The 13235-nt window shown below is 39.6% G+C and overlaps 1 protein-coding gene across 1 annotated transcript in view; it reads left to right on the plus strand.

The window, feature by feature from the left end:
* The window catches only part of DPYSL2 (dihydropyrimidinase like 2), a 162356-nt gene extending 149627 nt beyond the window's left edge, over positions 1 to 12729 (plus strand). Inside the window, exon 15 of the mRNA XM_070765804.1 lies at positions 12643 to 12729. Coding sequence (XP_070621905.1) covers positions 12643 to 12650 — 8 coding nt within the window. The 3' untranslated portion in view covers positions 12651 to 12729. The remainder of the gene's footprint in view (positions 1 to 12642) is intronic.
* Positions 12730 to 13235: the final 506 nt, after the last annotated feature.

Raw genomic sequence — 13235 nt, forward strand, 5'->3', positions numbered from 1 at the left:
GGAGCTGATTCTAGAGGGTCGGGGCTCTCACAGAGAAGGCTCTTCCCCTAGGTCCCGCCAGCCGATGTTGTTTGGTTGACGGGACCTTAAGGAGGCCAACCTAACTGGTCGCTGGGATTCGTGCTGCAGAAGGCAGTCTTGGAGATAATCTGGTCCTGTGCCATGCAGGGCTTTACAGGTCATAACTAACACTTTGAATTGTGCCTGGAATTCTGTTGACTTTTATCAAGCACCGATTTACTGCTCACCATTAGGCATGAGCTTAAGTGGAACTTAACACCTGGTCCCAATTCTTCATACCTGACAATTCTGAAGGCTATCTTCACTCTGTCTAAAGAAGACTGCATGTGTATGGAAGCTGCCTGATCATGAGAAGTCCTTCAAGATCTTAAGAAGTATTACTGTTCTACAGATGGCACTTGCCACCTGCTAGACTTGCAAAAATGTATCCAAATCTATCACCATTATGTTGGAAATGCAGGGAAAAACCAGGTACATATTACCACATCTGGTGGACATGTGAAACCGCCCAAAAATATTGGGAAAAAATTAAAACTATACTAGAACAAATTACTTCTCAGACTATCCATGCGAAACCCGAACTATTTCTACTAGGAATCACAAGACAAAATTTTAGTAAAGAACACAGATATATTATAATCCATATTATTACAGCCGCACGGATTTTATATGCACAATTTTGGAAGCAAGAAAAAAACCCAACTACCCTATCACTCTTGATTAAAATAATGGAATGCGCAGAAATGTCCAAACTAACAATGGAACTGCAAAACAAGGATGAGACAGACTTCTACAAAGCTTGGGATAAATGGTACCTCTGGTTAAAAAAAAGGAATTATCTAACAATTATTCATCAAGAAAAATATCCAACAAAAACAACTTGAAAAAATGGCAATTTACATCACAAATCATAACATCAAATTGAAACAACAAACTGTAAACATCGATCGACACGAACTCCAACTTTACAAAGAAAATAAACCCCTAAATCAATTATACATATTGGCACTAAAAACTACATACAAAACATATCGATAAAGCCTTAGGGTAAAACACACCAACTACGAGCTCAGACTACAGGCCGCAAATCATGAAAGACCCAGCTCTAACGCTGGTTTTCGCTTCTCTATCCCCTCCTCCTTCTTTTCCCTAGCCCCCTTCCTTCTATATCTACTTCCATCCCTTCACAACCCCCTTCTCCCACTCCCCAATTACTACATAAGTAGAGTGTAAATGTTAAAATGTACAATATGTATATCTCTTTTGTCTTTTTGTATTTGGTTTTTATTGTATATATTTAATAAATTTATTTTCTAAAAAAAGAAGAAGAAGAAGTATTACTGTTGATCTTAGTTCAAGGACACCTGACTTTTGAATCTTAACTCCATTGAATCATTCCTTTGAATTGCTTCCTCTCAGAGAAATGAATCCCCATCGGCAGCTTGGCTTTTAATAGGAATTTATGCTTCAGAGTAAACAATTGAGGCAATTTATTTATCAGAGTAGCTTCATTAATGCTTCCCAAAGCACTTTCAATGATAGCAAGGAGAAGAATGGCAAATGCTGGCACTTATGATAAAGCAGAGATCAATTTAGCTAACCCATCTTAGAAACCAGGATCAGCTGGAAATATTAGCAGAAAGAGAACAGCAAAATTAATGTTTTGGGCTGAATCGAAGGTGTTCAATCTGTGGCTTGTCTATTGAAGTTGGCCAAGCGATGTTGCGCTTTAGACCAGAAACTGATCTATAAGAAGGATTGGCCTTGTTACAGCAAACCGAACTAGATCAAATGAGTTCTTATATAATGTGAAAATGTGATGAGTTGTTGGGTTCTTGCAAGTCCTTTTCTAGATGTACTCTGTCAGCTGCTATTGTCGCGCCTTTTTCATCAGTCTTTGCTTAATGTCGGCTGCTTCAATTGGAATTTAAGAAAAATAAAACTCAGAATCCATTTTGAACTTCAAAAGTGAATTTTACTAAAATCAGTACTGAAAGCAACAAGAGCAAAGCAGAGACTGAAGAAAATGGCACGACAATAGCTCATATCAAAAAATCCCACTTGCCCCCCCCCCCTTGGGAAAATAGCTAATCCCCATTGTCCGTATTTGTTTGTTTGTTTGTCCAATACACAATACATATTGAAGAGAATAGACATGTAGTAATATATATAAAGTGTTCTGCTGGGCTCTCTGGTATGAGCCTCCCGAAAATTCAAGGGTACAAATTTCAGACACACACATCTTTGAAAATTCAAAACAATGTTCTTTATCACAAAATTCAAAAGAAATAAAGCACCCTTTTTGTATTGCAAAGAGCACTCGTCCCAAAACAACCTTGTAGGCTGTACAAAATCTGTTCAATAAATTACTTTTTTTAAAAAAAGTACATTACTTTTGGAACGCACCCTATAGAAATCCGATACTGCCCTCTCTCTCACCTCTCTCCCTCTGTGTCGGTCTGTCCTTCTGTCCGTCTGTCCATCCATCTGTCTGTCTGTCTGTCTGTCGGTCGGTCGGTCTCACTCTCTCTCTCTCTCTGTGTGTGTGCCTGCAAGTGGGATATAAAACATTTCTTTTCAGCAGTGTCTGCTCATATGGAGATAGCTCTGAGGAATTCCTAATCCCTCCACTGCTGCCCACTTTATAGAGAAACTCAGAAGATATATATTTATCTCATTTTTTAAAAATTACCCTAGGAGAGAGCACAGTGCTTATCTATCCATTTCCAGGTTGCCTGATTTTGAGCTACCATTTGTTGTGTGCATCCTACCTAAGGTCGAAGTATAGATTGTACGTTTGTTTATGGCATACAATGCCAGGGAAATGCAATGCCCACTAACACCGACTGCGAACGGCCGGAGAAAACCTCTCCCCCTTTACCTTTGTCAACTAATTTTTAACAGGGTTTCACGATTCTTGCTTCCTTAATTTTTTTTAAAAAAATAATGCTTTAATTTTTTAAATTCTAAAATGTTAATTGTTTTAATTTTTGTACACTATTTTTAATTTTGATGCTTTGTTGTACATTGCCCGGAGGCCCTCTTTGAGGGAGATGGGCAGTTCAGAAATGTGTCAAACAAAATAATAAAAGTAAAAGAGTAAATTAAAATAATAACATATAAAATAATGTAAAATATAAAATAATATAAAAATAATAAATGAATAAATAAAAATCTTGACCAACTTGAAAATTGGCTGCTAAATAACAAAATGAAATTCAATGGTGAAAAAGTAAGGTTCTATATTTAGGCAAGAAAAACAAAATGCACAGGTACAGTATATGTGGTACCTTGCTCAATAATGGTGACTGAGAGAGGGATCTTGGAGTCCTAGTGGACAACCGACCACACCTGGAGTACTGTATTCAGTTCTGGTCACCACACTTCAAAAGAGACATTGAAACTCTGGAGAAGGTGCAAAAAAGAGCAACCAAGATGATTAAGGGACTGGAAACTACTACTCTTTTTACTGAAAGAGTAGTAGATCCTTGGAACAAACTTCCAGCAGACGTGGTTGGTAAATCCACAGTACCTGAATTTAAACATGCCTGGGATAAACATAGATGCATCCTAAGATAAAATACAGGAAATAGTATAAGGGCAGACTAGATGGACCATGAGGTCTTTTTCTGCCATCAGTCTTCTATGTTTCTATGTTTCTAGCAAAGACTTACGAAGAGAGACTGAGGGAACTGGGAATGGATAGCCTAGAGAAAAGGAGGGCCAGAGCGGACATGATAGCAGTCTACAAGTATAGGAGGGGATGTCACAGAGAGGAGGGGATCACTTTATTCTCCAGGGCACCAGAGGGCCGGACGAGGAACAACGGCTGGAAGCTGACCAAGGAGAGATTCAACAGGGAGATAAGGAGGAACTTCCTGACGGTCAGAGCGATCAACCAATGGAACAACCTACCAGAGGACGTTGTGAACTCCAATACTTTGGACATTTTTGAGAGAAGATTGAACTGCCACTTGACTGGTGTACTATAGGGTTCCTGCTTGGGCAGGCGGTTGAACTTGATGGCCTTCATGGTCCCTTTCAACTCTAACAATAAATAAATAAATAAATAAATAAATAAATAAATAAATAAATAAATAAATAAATAAATAAATAAATAAATAAATAAATAAATAAATAAATAAATAAATAAATAAATAGGTAGGTAGGTAGGTAGGTAGGTAGGTAGGTAGGTAGGTAGGTAGAAAGAAAGAAAGAAGAAAGAAAGAAAGAAAAAAGAAAGAAAGAAAGAAAAAAGAAAGAAAGAAAGAAAGAAAGAAAAAAGAAAGAAAGACAGAAACAAAGAAAGAAAAAAGAAAGAAAGAAAGAAAGAAAGAAAAAAGAAAGAAAGGAAGAAAGGAAGAAAGAAGAAAGAAAGAAAGAAAGAAAGAAAGAAGAAAGAAAGAAAGAAAAAAGAAAGAAAGAAAGAAAGAAAAAAGAAAGAAAGAAAGACAGAAACAAAGGAAGAAAAAAGAAAGAAAAAAGAAAGAAAGAAAGGAAGAAGAAAGAAAGAAAGAAAGAAAGAAAGAAAGAAAGAAAGAAAGAAAGACCCAGTTTCAGGCTGCATTAACAGAGGAATAGAATCAGGATCACACGAAGTGTTAAAACCACTTTATAATGCCCTGGTAAGGCCACACTTTGAATGCTGCATCCAGTTTTGGTCGCCATGATGTAAAAAAAAAGTTGTTGAGACTCTAGAAAGAGTGTAAAAAAAGAGCAACATATATTATTAGGGGACTGGAGGCGGAAACATATAAAGAATGGTTGCTGGAACTGTCTATATCTAGTCTGATGAAAAGAAGGACTAGGGGTGACATAATAGCAGTGTTCCAATACCAGAAAGAAGAGGGCAGGACGAGAAGCAAGGAGTGGAAACTAATCGAGAAGACAAGCAACCTAGAATTAAGGAGAAAATTTCTGACAGTTAGAACAATTAATCAGTGGAACAACTTCCCTCCAGAAGTTGTAAATACTCCAACCCTGGAATTTTTAAAGAAGAGCTTGGTTAACCATCTGTCTGGAGTAGTGTAGGGTTTCCTGCCTAAGCAGGGGGTTGGACTAGAAGACCTCCAAGGTCCCTTCCAACTCTGTTATTCTATTCTATTCTAAAATTTCAACAAAAGGTAAGATGTACTGCTCAAAAAAAATAATAAAGGCAACACTCAAATAACACACCCTAGATCTGAATGAATGAAATATTCTCATTGAATACTTTGTTCTGTACAAAGTTGAATGTGCACAACAACAGGTGAAATTGATTGTCAATCAGTGTTGCTTCCAGTTTGATTTCACAGAGGTTTGATTTACATAGAGTTGCATTGTTTAAGTGTTCGCTTTATTTTTTTTTAGCAGTGCATAAAAAAATGACGAGCTTAGGAAATGAAGTTAAAACAAAATAGATTTTGAGATCTACTATAGATGGTGGCAATTTTGAGATCTACTATAGAAGGTGGTAAAGAGATACGTATCCCAGCGACCAGTCAGGTCCCCCGGAAATCTCCAGGTCCCATCAGCTGAGCAATGCCGGTTGGCGGGGCCTTATCTGTGGCAGCTCCAGCCCTTTGGAATCAACTCCCTCCAGAGATTTGCAGCACCTTCCTGCCCTTAAAACTCACCTTTGCCGGCAGGCCTGGGGGGCTTGAGCACTGGCCGATGAGTGTATGATTGTTTTAGGATGAATGTGGTTTTAATAATCTTGGGGTTTTAGAATCAGATTTCGTGCTTGTATTGCTTTGTATTATTATTATTATTATTATTATTATTATTATTATTATTATTATTATCATCATCATCATCATCATCATCATCATCATCATCATTAATTAGATTTGTATGCCGCCCTTCTCTGAAGACTCGGGGCAGCTCACAGAATGGATACAAACATAAGCATGTAGCACAAATCTAATAATTTAAAATAAAACTAAAAGCACTAGTGTAATACGTAATCATACAGTCCAAACACACCATACATTACATTTATTGGTCAGAGGGGCAAGGTCTAATTGCCCCAAGCCTGGCGACATAGGTGGGTCTTGAGGCTCATGTGAAAGGCGAGGAGGGTGGGGGCAGTACAAATCTCTGGGGGGAGTTGATTCCAGAGGTCCGGTGCCCCCACAGAGAAGGCTCCGCCAAACGACATATATCTTGTATTTAAATTTATGTTGTATTTTGTATTAGTTCTTGTTTTGTATTTTGCATTTATTCGTGTTTTGTAAGCTTCCCTGAATGTACGGAGAAGGGCAGCATAGAAATCCAAACAAACAAATAAAATGAGTCCTTTATAAGGGGCGGGGAAAACCTCTTTATTTCTGTCCCTTCCTGAAACTCAAAATTAAGGTATTTAAACCGAGTGATGTGGGTACTTTTCCCCCTTTCAGCTATCTGGAGAAATCTGCAATAAAGTCCATTTTGGGGTTCTATTTCTGGACCTTCCTGATCATGTTTCTCTGCTGTCCAAAGCTGACCCTGTGGGAATTTGGCCATCCTTATTTAAAACACTTGGTTGTTGTCCTTTCTTGAGAAGAAAACTGAATGCTTCCACATTGCATTTCCTTGCCATTGCATTATGCACACAGGGCTGACCTTCACCACCGAAGTTAACTGAATAATATGTAAAATAAGAGACACAAATAAATTGTTGGAATGAGATTTTGCAAGATTTAAATCTGTTGCCAAATCAGAGGGATGAGAGATATTTTTATACACAGTGGGAACTGGGCTGCAATTGGCTGATTGCATTCATCGACATAGGGGCAGCTTATAACTCGCTCCTTAAAAGACTTGGGTTGCAATGTGTTCTCCCTAGAGAAATACAAACTCCGGTGACCCATACATGTTCTTTACTGCTTCCAGCTTCGTCAGTTTATATAAAAGTATATGGTCCTTCTTGGCCAAAGCTTGTTCCTAACACAGCAGTTCTTATCCACTGAGATCAGTGCTGCTGAGCACATTAATCAACATATCAGATGTAGGCAAACTGAGGTCAAAGGATCATCCAATCCATGACAAAGCTGCATCTGTATAAAATAGTTTCTCTCATGTCACACATTATAAATAATTTTTTATTGATTTTAAAATGTAGAATATAAAACACACACACAACATACAACAAGTGCTCAGTGATTGGCGCCCACCACCAGACAAACATTCACACCCCTCCACCAAAATAGGGGCATTTCTTATATATACCATTTTAACTCTATTTACATATTATAAAGTGATTCCAATTTATTCCTTGTAGCTTGGTCTCGGATTCTACTAATCATATATCATCTTACTTTGTTCCATCGTCCTATTAGTTGTCGCAAATAAGTTTAATTAACCGCGTTCATCCTTTTGTCCATAATCTCAAATTGAATATGATCCACCATGTACCGGTACCAAACTTGTATTGTCCATTTTCCAACCTAGGACTATTGCCGCCTGAGCGCTTTCTATCGCTGCTTGTTTTATTTCTCTAGATTTTCCCATTGCATTGCTTTTAACTAATACTGCCATTTCCATTGTAATTATCCATCGTATATTTAACATCCTATTAATATCCTCTTGCACTTTTTGTGAAAAATTCTGCACTACCGGGTATTCCCAAAGCATATGCATAAACACTCCTTTATCTTGACACCCATGCCAACTTATTTTTTATTTATTTGTTTGTTTTGTCAAGTACATTTTGGTAGTGTACAAAGATATAACAATGATTATATACATGCTATTAGTAAAAGAGAAACATTAGGACAGGGAATGGAAGGCACACTGGTGCACTTATGCACACCCCTTACTGACCTCTTAGGAATTGGGAGAGGTCAACCATGGATAGTCTAAGGGAAAAGTTTTGGCGGTTAGGTGATGATACTACATGCATTAACTACTTGGTTACTAAAGTTGTATTTCCTGCACTTGAGTTTAGAGTGGTTTACTTTAAGTTTGTATATGTTGTGTGCTTGTGTGTTGTTGTGGTTGAAGCTGAAGTAGTCGTTGACAGGAAGGATGTTGTAGCAGATGATTTTATGGACTATGCTTAGGTCGTGTTTAAGGCGAGTTTGTTCTAAGCTTTTTAAACCTAGGATTGTAAGTCTAGTTGTGTAGAGTATACCGTTGCAAGCGGAGGGCTCTTCTAGTAAAGTATCTCTGGACATTTTCTAGAGTGTTTATGTCCGAAATGCCATGTGGGTTGCAGACAGATGAGCTATATTCAAGGATTGGTCTGGTGAAAGTTTTGTATGCTCTGGTTAATAGTGTGAGATTACTGGTGCAGAAGCGATGTAGGATTAGGTTAACAACTCTTGCAGTTTTTTTGCGGTGCTGTTGAAGTGGGCTTTGGCACTTAGGTCATTTAATATTAAGATTAAGATTTAAGATTTATTAGATATGTAGGCCTCCCCTCTCCGAAGACTCAGGGCGGCTCACAACAACAACAACAACAACAATACAATACATAGAATACAAATCCAATAAAGTTTAAAAAAAAACGAGATATTGTTGAGTATTCTAAGATCTTTCACAGAGTGAGGGTTGTCTGTAAGGTCTTGTTTATTCAGCTTGTATTTGGTGTTCTGATTCTTTTTGCTAATGTGTAGGACAGAGCATTTCTTGGTTGACATTTGGAGTTGCCAGAAGATCCTTCTGTATCTTAAGCCTGTCTTCTGGAATATTTGCTATTCCTGCCAGTTTGGTGTCGTCTGCAACTTTGATAAGTTCCTCATCTATCCCCCTTTGTCTGCCTGCCTGGCTATCTGGTTACCCGTCTACCTATCTACTTACCTATCTCCCTGCCTATCTCCCTGCCTATCTGTCTACCTGTCTACATGTCTACTTACCTACCTACCTGCCTACCTGTCTACCTGTCTACCTGTCTACTTACCTACCTACCTGCCTGCCTCCCTGCCTGCCTCCCTGCCTATCTGTCTACCTGTCTACTTACTTACTTACCTGCCTGCCTCCCTGCCTATCTGTCTACCTGTCTACTTGCCTACCTACCTGCCTGCCTCCCTGCCTATCTGTCTACCTGTCTACTTGCCTACCTACCTGCCTGCCTCCCTGCCTGCCTCCTTGCCTATCTGTCTACCTGTCTACTTGCCTCCCTGCCTGCCTCCCTGCCTATCTGTCTACCTGTCTACTTACCTACCTACCTGCCTGCCTACCTGTCTACCTGTCTACTTACCTACCTACCTGCCTGCCTGCCTCCCTGCCTGCCTCCCTGCCTATCTGTCTACCTGTCTACTTACTTACCTGCCTGCCTCCCTGCCTATCTGTCTACCTGTCTACTTGCCTACCTACCTGCCTGCCTCCCTGCCTATCTGTCTACCTGTCTACTTACCTACCTACCTGCCTGCCTCCCTGCCTGCCTCCTTGCCTATCTGTCTACCTGTCTACTTACCTACCTGCCTGCCTCCCTGCCTATCTGTCTACCTGTCTACTTGCCTACCTACCTGCCTGCCTGCCAGTCTTCTTGCCTATCTGTCTACCTGTCTACTTACCTACCTGCCTGCCAGCCTTCTTGCCTATCTGACTACCTGTCTACTTACCTACCTACCTGCCTGCCTGCCAGCCTCGTTGCCTATCTGTCTACCTGTCTACTTACCTGCCTGCCTGCCTCCTTGCCTATCTGTCTACCTGTCTACTTGCCTACCTACCTGCCTGCCTGCCAGCCTCCTTGCCTATCTGTCTACTTACCTACCTACCTGCCTGCCTCCCTGCCTATCTGTCTACCTGTCTACTTGCCTACCTACCTGCCTGCCTGCCAGCCTTCTTGCCTATCTGTCTACCTGTCTACTTACCTACCTGCCTGCCAGCCTTCTTGCCTATCTGACTACCTGTCTACTTACCTACCTCCCTGCCTGCCTCCCTGCCTGCCTCCCTGCCTGCCTCCCTGCCTATCTGTCTACCTGTCTACTTACTTACCTGCCTGCCTGCCTCCTTGCCTATCTGTCTACCTGTCTACTTACCTACCTACCTGCCTGCCTCCATGCCTATCTGTCTACCTGTCTACTTGCCTACCTACCTGCCTGCCTGCCAGCCTCCTTGCCTATCTGTCTACTTACCTACCTACCTGCCTGCCTCCCTGCCTATCTGTCTACCTGTCTACTTACCTACCTACCTGCCTGCCTGCCAGCCTCCTTGCCTATCTGTCTACCTGTCTACTTACCTGCCTGCCTCCTTGCCTATCTGTCTACCTGTCTACTTACCTACCTACCTGCCTGCCTGCCTATCTGTCTACCTGTCTACTTACCTACCTACCTGCCTGACTGCCTGCCTCCTTGCCTATCTGTCTACCTGTCTACTTACCTGCCTGCCTGCCTGCCTGCCTCCTTGCCTATCTGTCTACCTGCCTACTTACCTGCCTACCTGCCTACCTACCTGCCTACCTGCCTATCTGTCTACCTGTCTACTTACCTACCTACCTGCCTGCCTGCCTGCCTGCCAATTTATTCCAATTTATTGACATGGCTCTGTCAATAAATTGGAATTTGGAAGAAGGCCAGGTTTGGACTCTTATTTCTCAGATATTATTTGGAATGCTGACATTGGGATTCATAAATTTCTGCCATGTATGATATATTAATTGCTAAACAAATGGGGTAAAAATGTAAAAATAGTGTATGGGCACATGTTATCTCAGCTCTAAAAGGGAGAATTTGATTTCCTTCTCAACCATAGATTTATGAGCCCTTGAGGCAAAAATATATCAGTCACGTTTGACTGCACGAATCACGTTATTACCAGCTGCATATCATTGGTTACATTTTTGTTTTACTAAAATGAAATAGAATTTATTGTTGATTCAGAGAATGGTTTAAGAAAAAGTATGACTTATTTTAGATTAGTTTCAAGGGGAATGTATATATTTTGAAATCCAAATGGCTTCACAAACTACTGGGCTAATGGTTGAACTTAAACAGAGATAAGGTTTCTTTAAATATGGAACACGTGATCCTTCCTAATTGCTTTATTTTATTTTCAATTAACACCTTGGCATTCTGTATCTGAAACTGCTTTCAGCTAAAGACTTGACTGACAGATTCATGCAGCTAGACAGTACAATTAAGTTGTAGATTTAAAGATTTGTAGTTTCTAATATGGGCTTTTGTTTTTGTTTTTAGACAGCCCATAATTACTTCAATTGTGTTAGTTGGACTATCTGTATAGCTCTCATTGGGTGCTGTTGAGATTTTAAACAGTCTCCTGATAACTCACCCACCACATGCCAAATCTTTTTTTTTCCTTCCCAGAATAAATAACATAGATCAACATATAATCAACAGCAAGGAATCTTCATTAAGAGCAAATAAAGTTAATCTAAAGGTTGAACAACTTTTCCTTTGAATTCACTCTTCCTTTGTTGTAGCTAATGTCTTCTTTTTAAAATAAAAGGTAGATTATTTTTAAATAGCTGGAGATTTTCAGGCTATTGTGAACAATTAAAATAATCTTTTTCTACAATTGTAATAAACGTTATTAATGAAAATTATGCTCCATTATTCAAAAAGAAAGAATATGTAGTCATTCTGACTCAAAATGGACAACTTTATACCATTTTATTTACAGTTACATTTCTTTGAAATTCCCATGGTCTATTCACACAGGATTAAGTATATCAGATGTCAAAGTGCCTTAGAGATAAAAATAAAGTGCATAATACAGAGGCACAGCCAGCGACAATATCCAAGAAAACACCAAAACAATTATGGACACAATAAATAATTTTCCAAATACATATTTCTGTTGTAGTTTATTACTTGGTGTTCCAGATGCAAACTCTTTTCTTTTAAGTGTATACCAACCTGATTTACAGTAGTTCAAGACATTTCAGATACATCAAATTATTAAAATGGCAATGAAACTGGAGTAATACCAGCATTTTGTACACTCAGGCAATATTTCTTTAGATACAACTGATTGTAACAGGAATTGCACAAATAGAACTTGGTGTTCATTTGTTATAAAGATGGAACTAGAAATTTCCTGGGATTCCCATACCACCAAGTTATTTCTTTAGAAATATAGAGTGCTGGAATGATTGTGAAGTAAAGGCTTTTTCTATCTTCCCACAACAACAACAACAACAACAACAACAACAATAATAATATATTAGATTTGTATGCCGCAGCTCACAACAGCAATACACCACGTACAAATCTAATGTTAAAAAACCATTTAAAACCCTTATTATAAAAAGAAAAACAATGACACAACCCAACAGACTATACATGGATTCTAAACTGGGGTTTTAAATTAACTTAAATATTAGATTTGTTTACATTGTATTATTATTGCTGTGAGCCGCCCCGAGTCTGCGGAGAGGGGTGGCATACAAACCTGATTAATAAATAAATAAAATAAATAAATAAACCATAATAGTTAGGGGTATATCAGTTTCCCCATGCCTGGCGACAAAGGTGGGTCTTCAGGAGCTTTCAAAAGGCAAGGAGGGTGGGGGCAGTCCTAATCCCTGGGGGGAGTTGATTCCAGAGCGCTGGGGACGCCACAGAGAAGGCTCTTCCCCTGGTCCCGCCAGACGGCATTGTTTAGTCGACGAGACTTGGAGAAGACCAACTCTGTGGGACCTAATTGGTCACTGGGATTCAATATTTCCTATGTAACATTTTTCTCTATTCCCTTCAGATGTTTAAACCTATCTTGGATGATAATTGAATATTGGAATTGGAAGACCATTAAAGAGAACTAAGAAATTCCTCACAGAAAACAATTAATCAGTGTCACTGGAAGTTGTGGGTGCTCTAACACTGGAGGTTTTCAAGGTGGGATTGGGTAGCTATCGGTCCAAAGGGTACAGTGTCTCCTGCCTGATCAGAGGATTGGAGTAGAAGACCCCCAAGGTAACACTTAGACTTATATACTGCTTCACAGTGCTTTACAGCCCTCTCTAAGCGGTTTATAGAATCAGCATATCGCCCCCAACAACCTGGGTCCTCATTTTACCTTGGACGGATGGAAGGCTGAGTCAACCTTGAACCTGCTGAGATTGGAACTGGTGAACTACAGCCAGCAATCTGCAGAAGCAGCTTGCACTACTGCACTCTAACCACTGTGCCACCAAGGCTCATCTCCTTCCAGCCTTATCATTCTTGAAATGAAAAAGAAGAAAGTACAAATCAATGTTTCTTTGGCTTTGCTAAGCAGTATGCAAATAAAGACCCATGTCTAATTCAATGTTTTTTCCTTGCACGTTTCCTTGGCCTTTATGCATATTTGGC

This window comes from Erythrolamprus reginae, chromosome 12 (assembly GCF_031021105.1).
Source record: "Erythrolamprus reginae isolate rEryReg1 chromosome 12, rEryReg1.hap1, whole genome shotgun sequence".
NCBI classification, from domain to species: domain Eukaryota; kingdom Metazoa; phylum Chordata; class Lepidosauria; order Squamata; family Dipsadidae; genus Erythrolamprus; species Erythrolamprus reginae.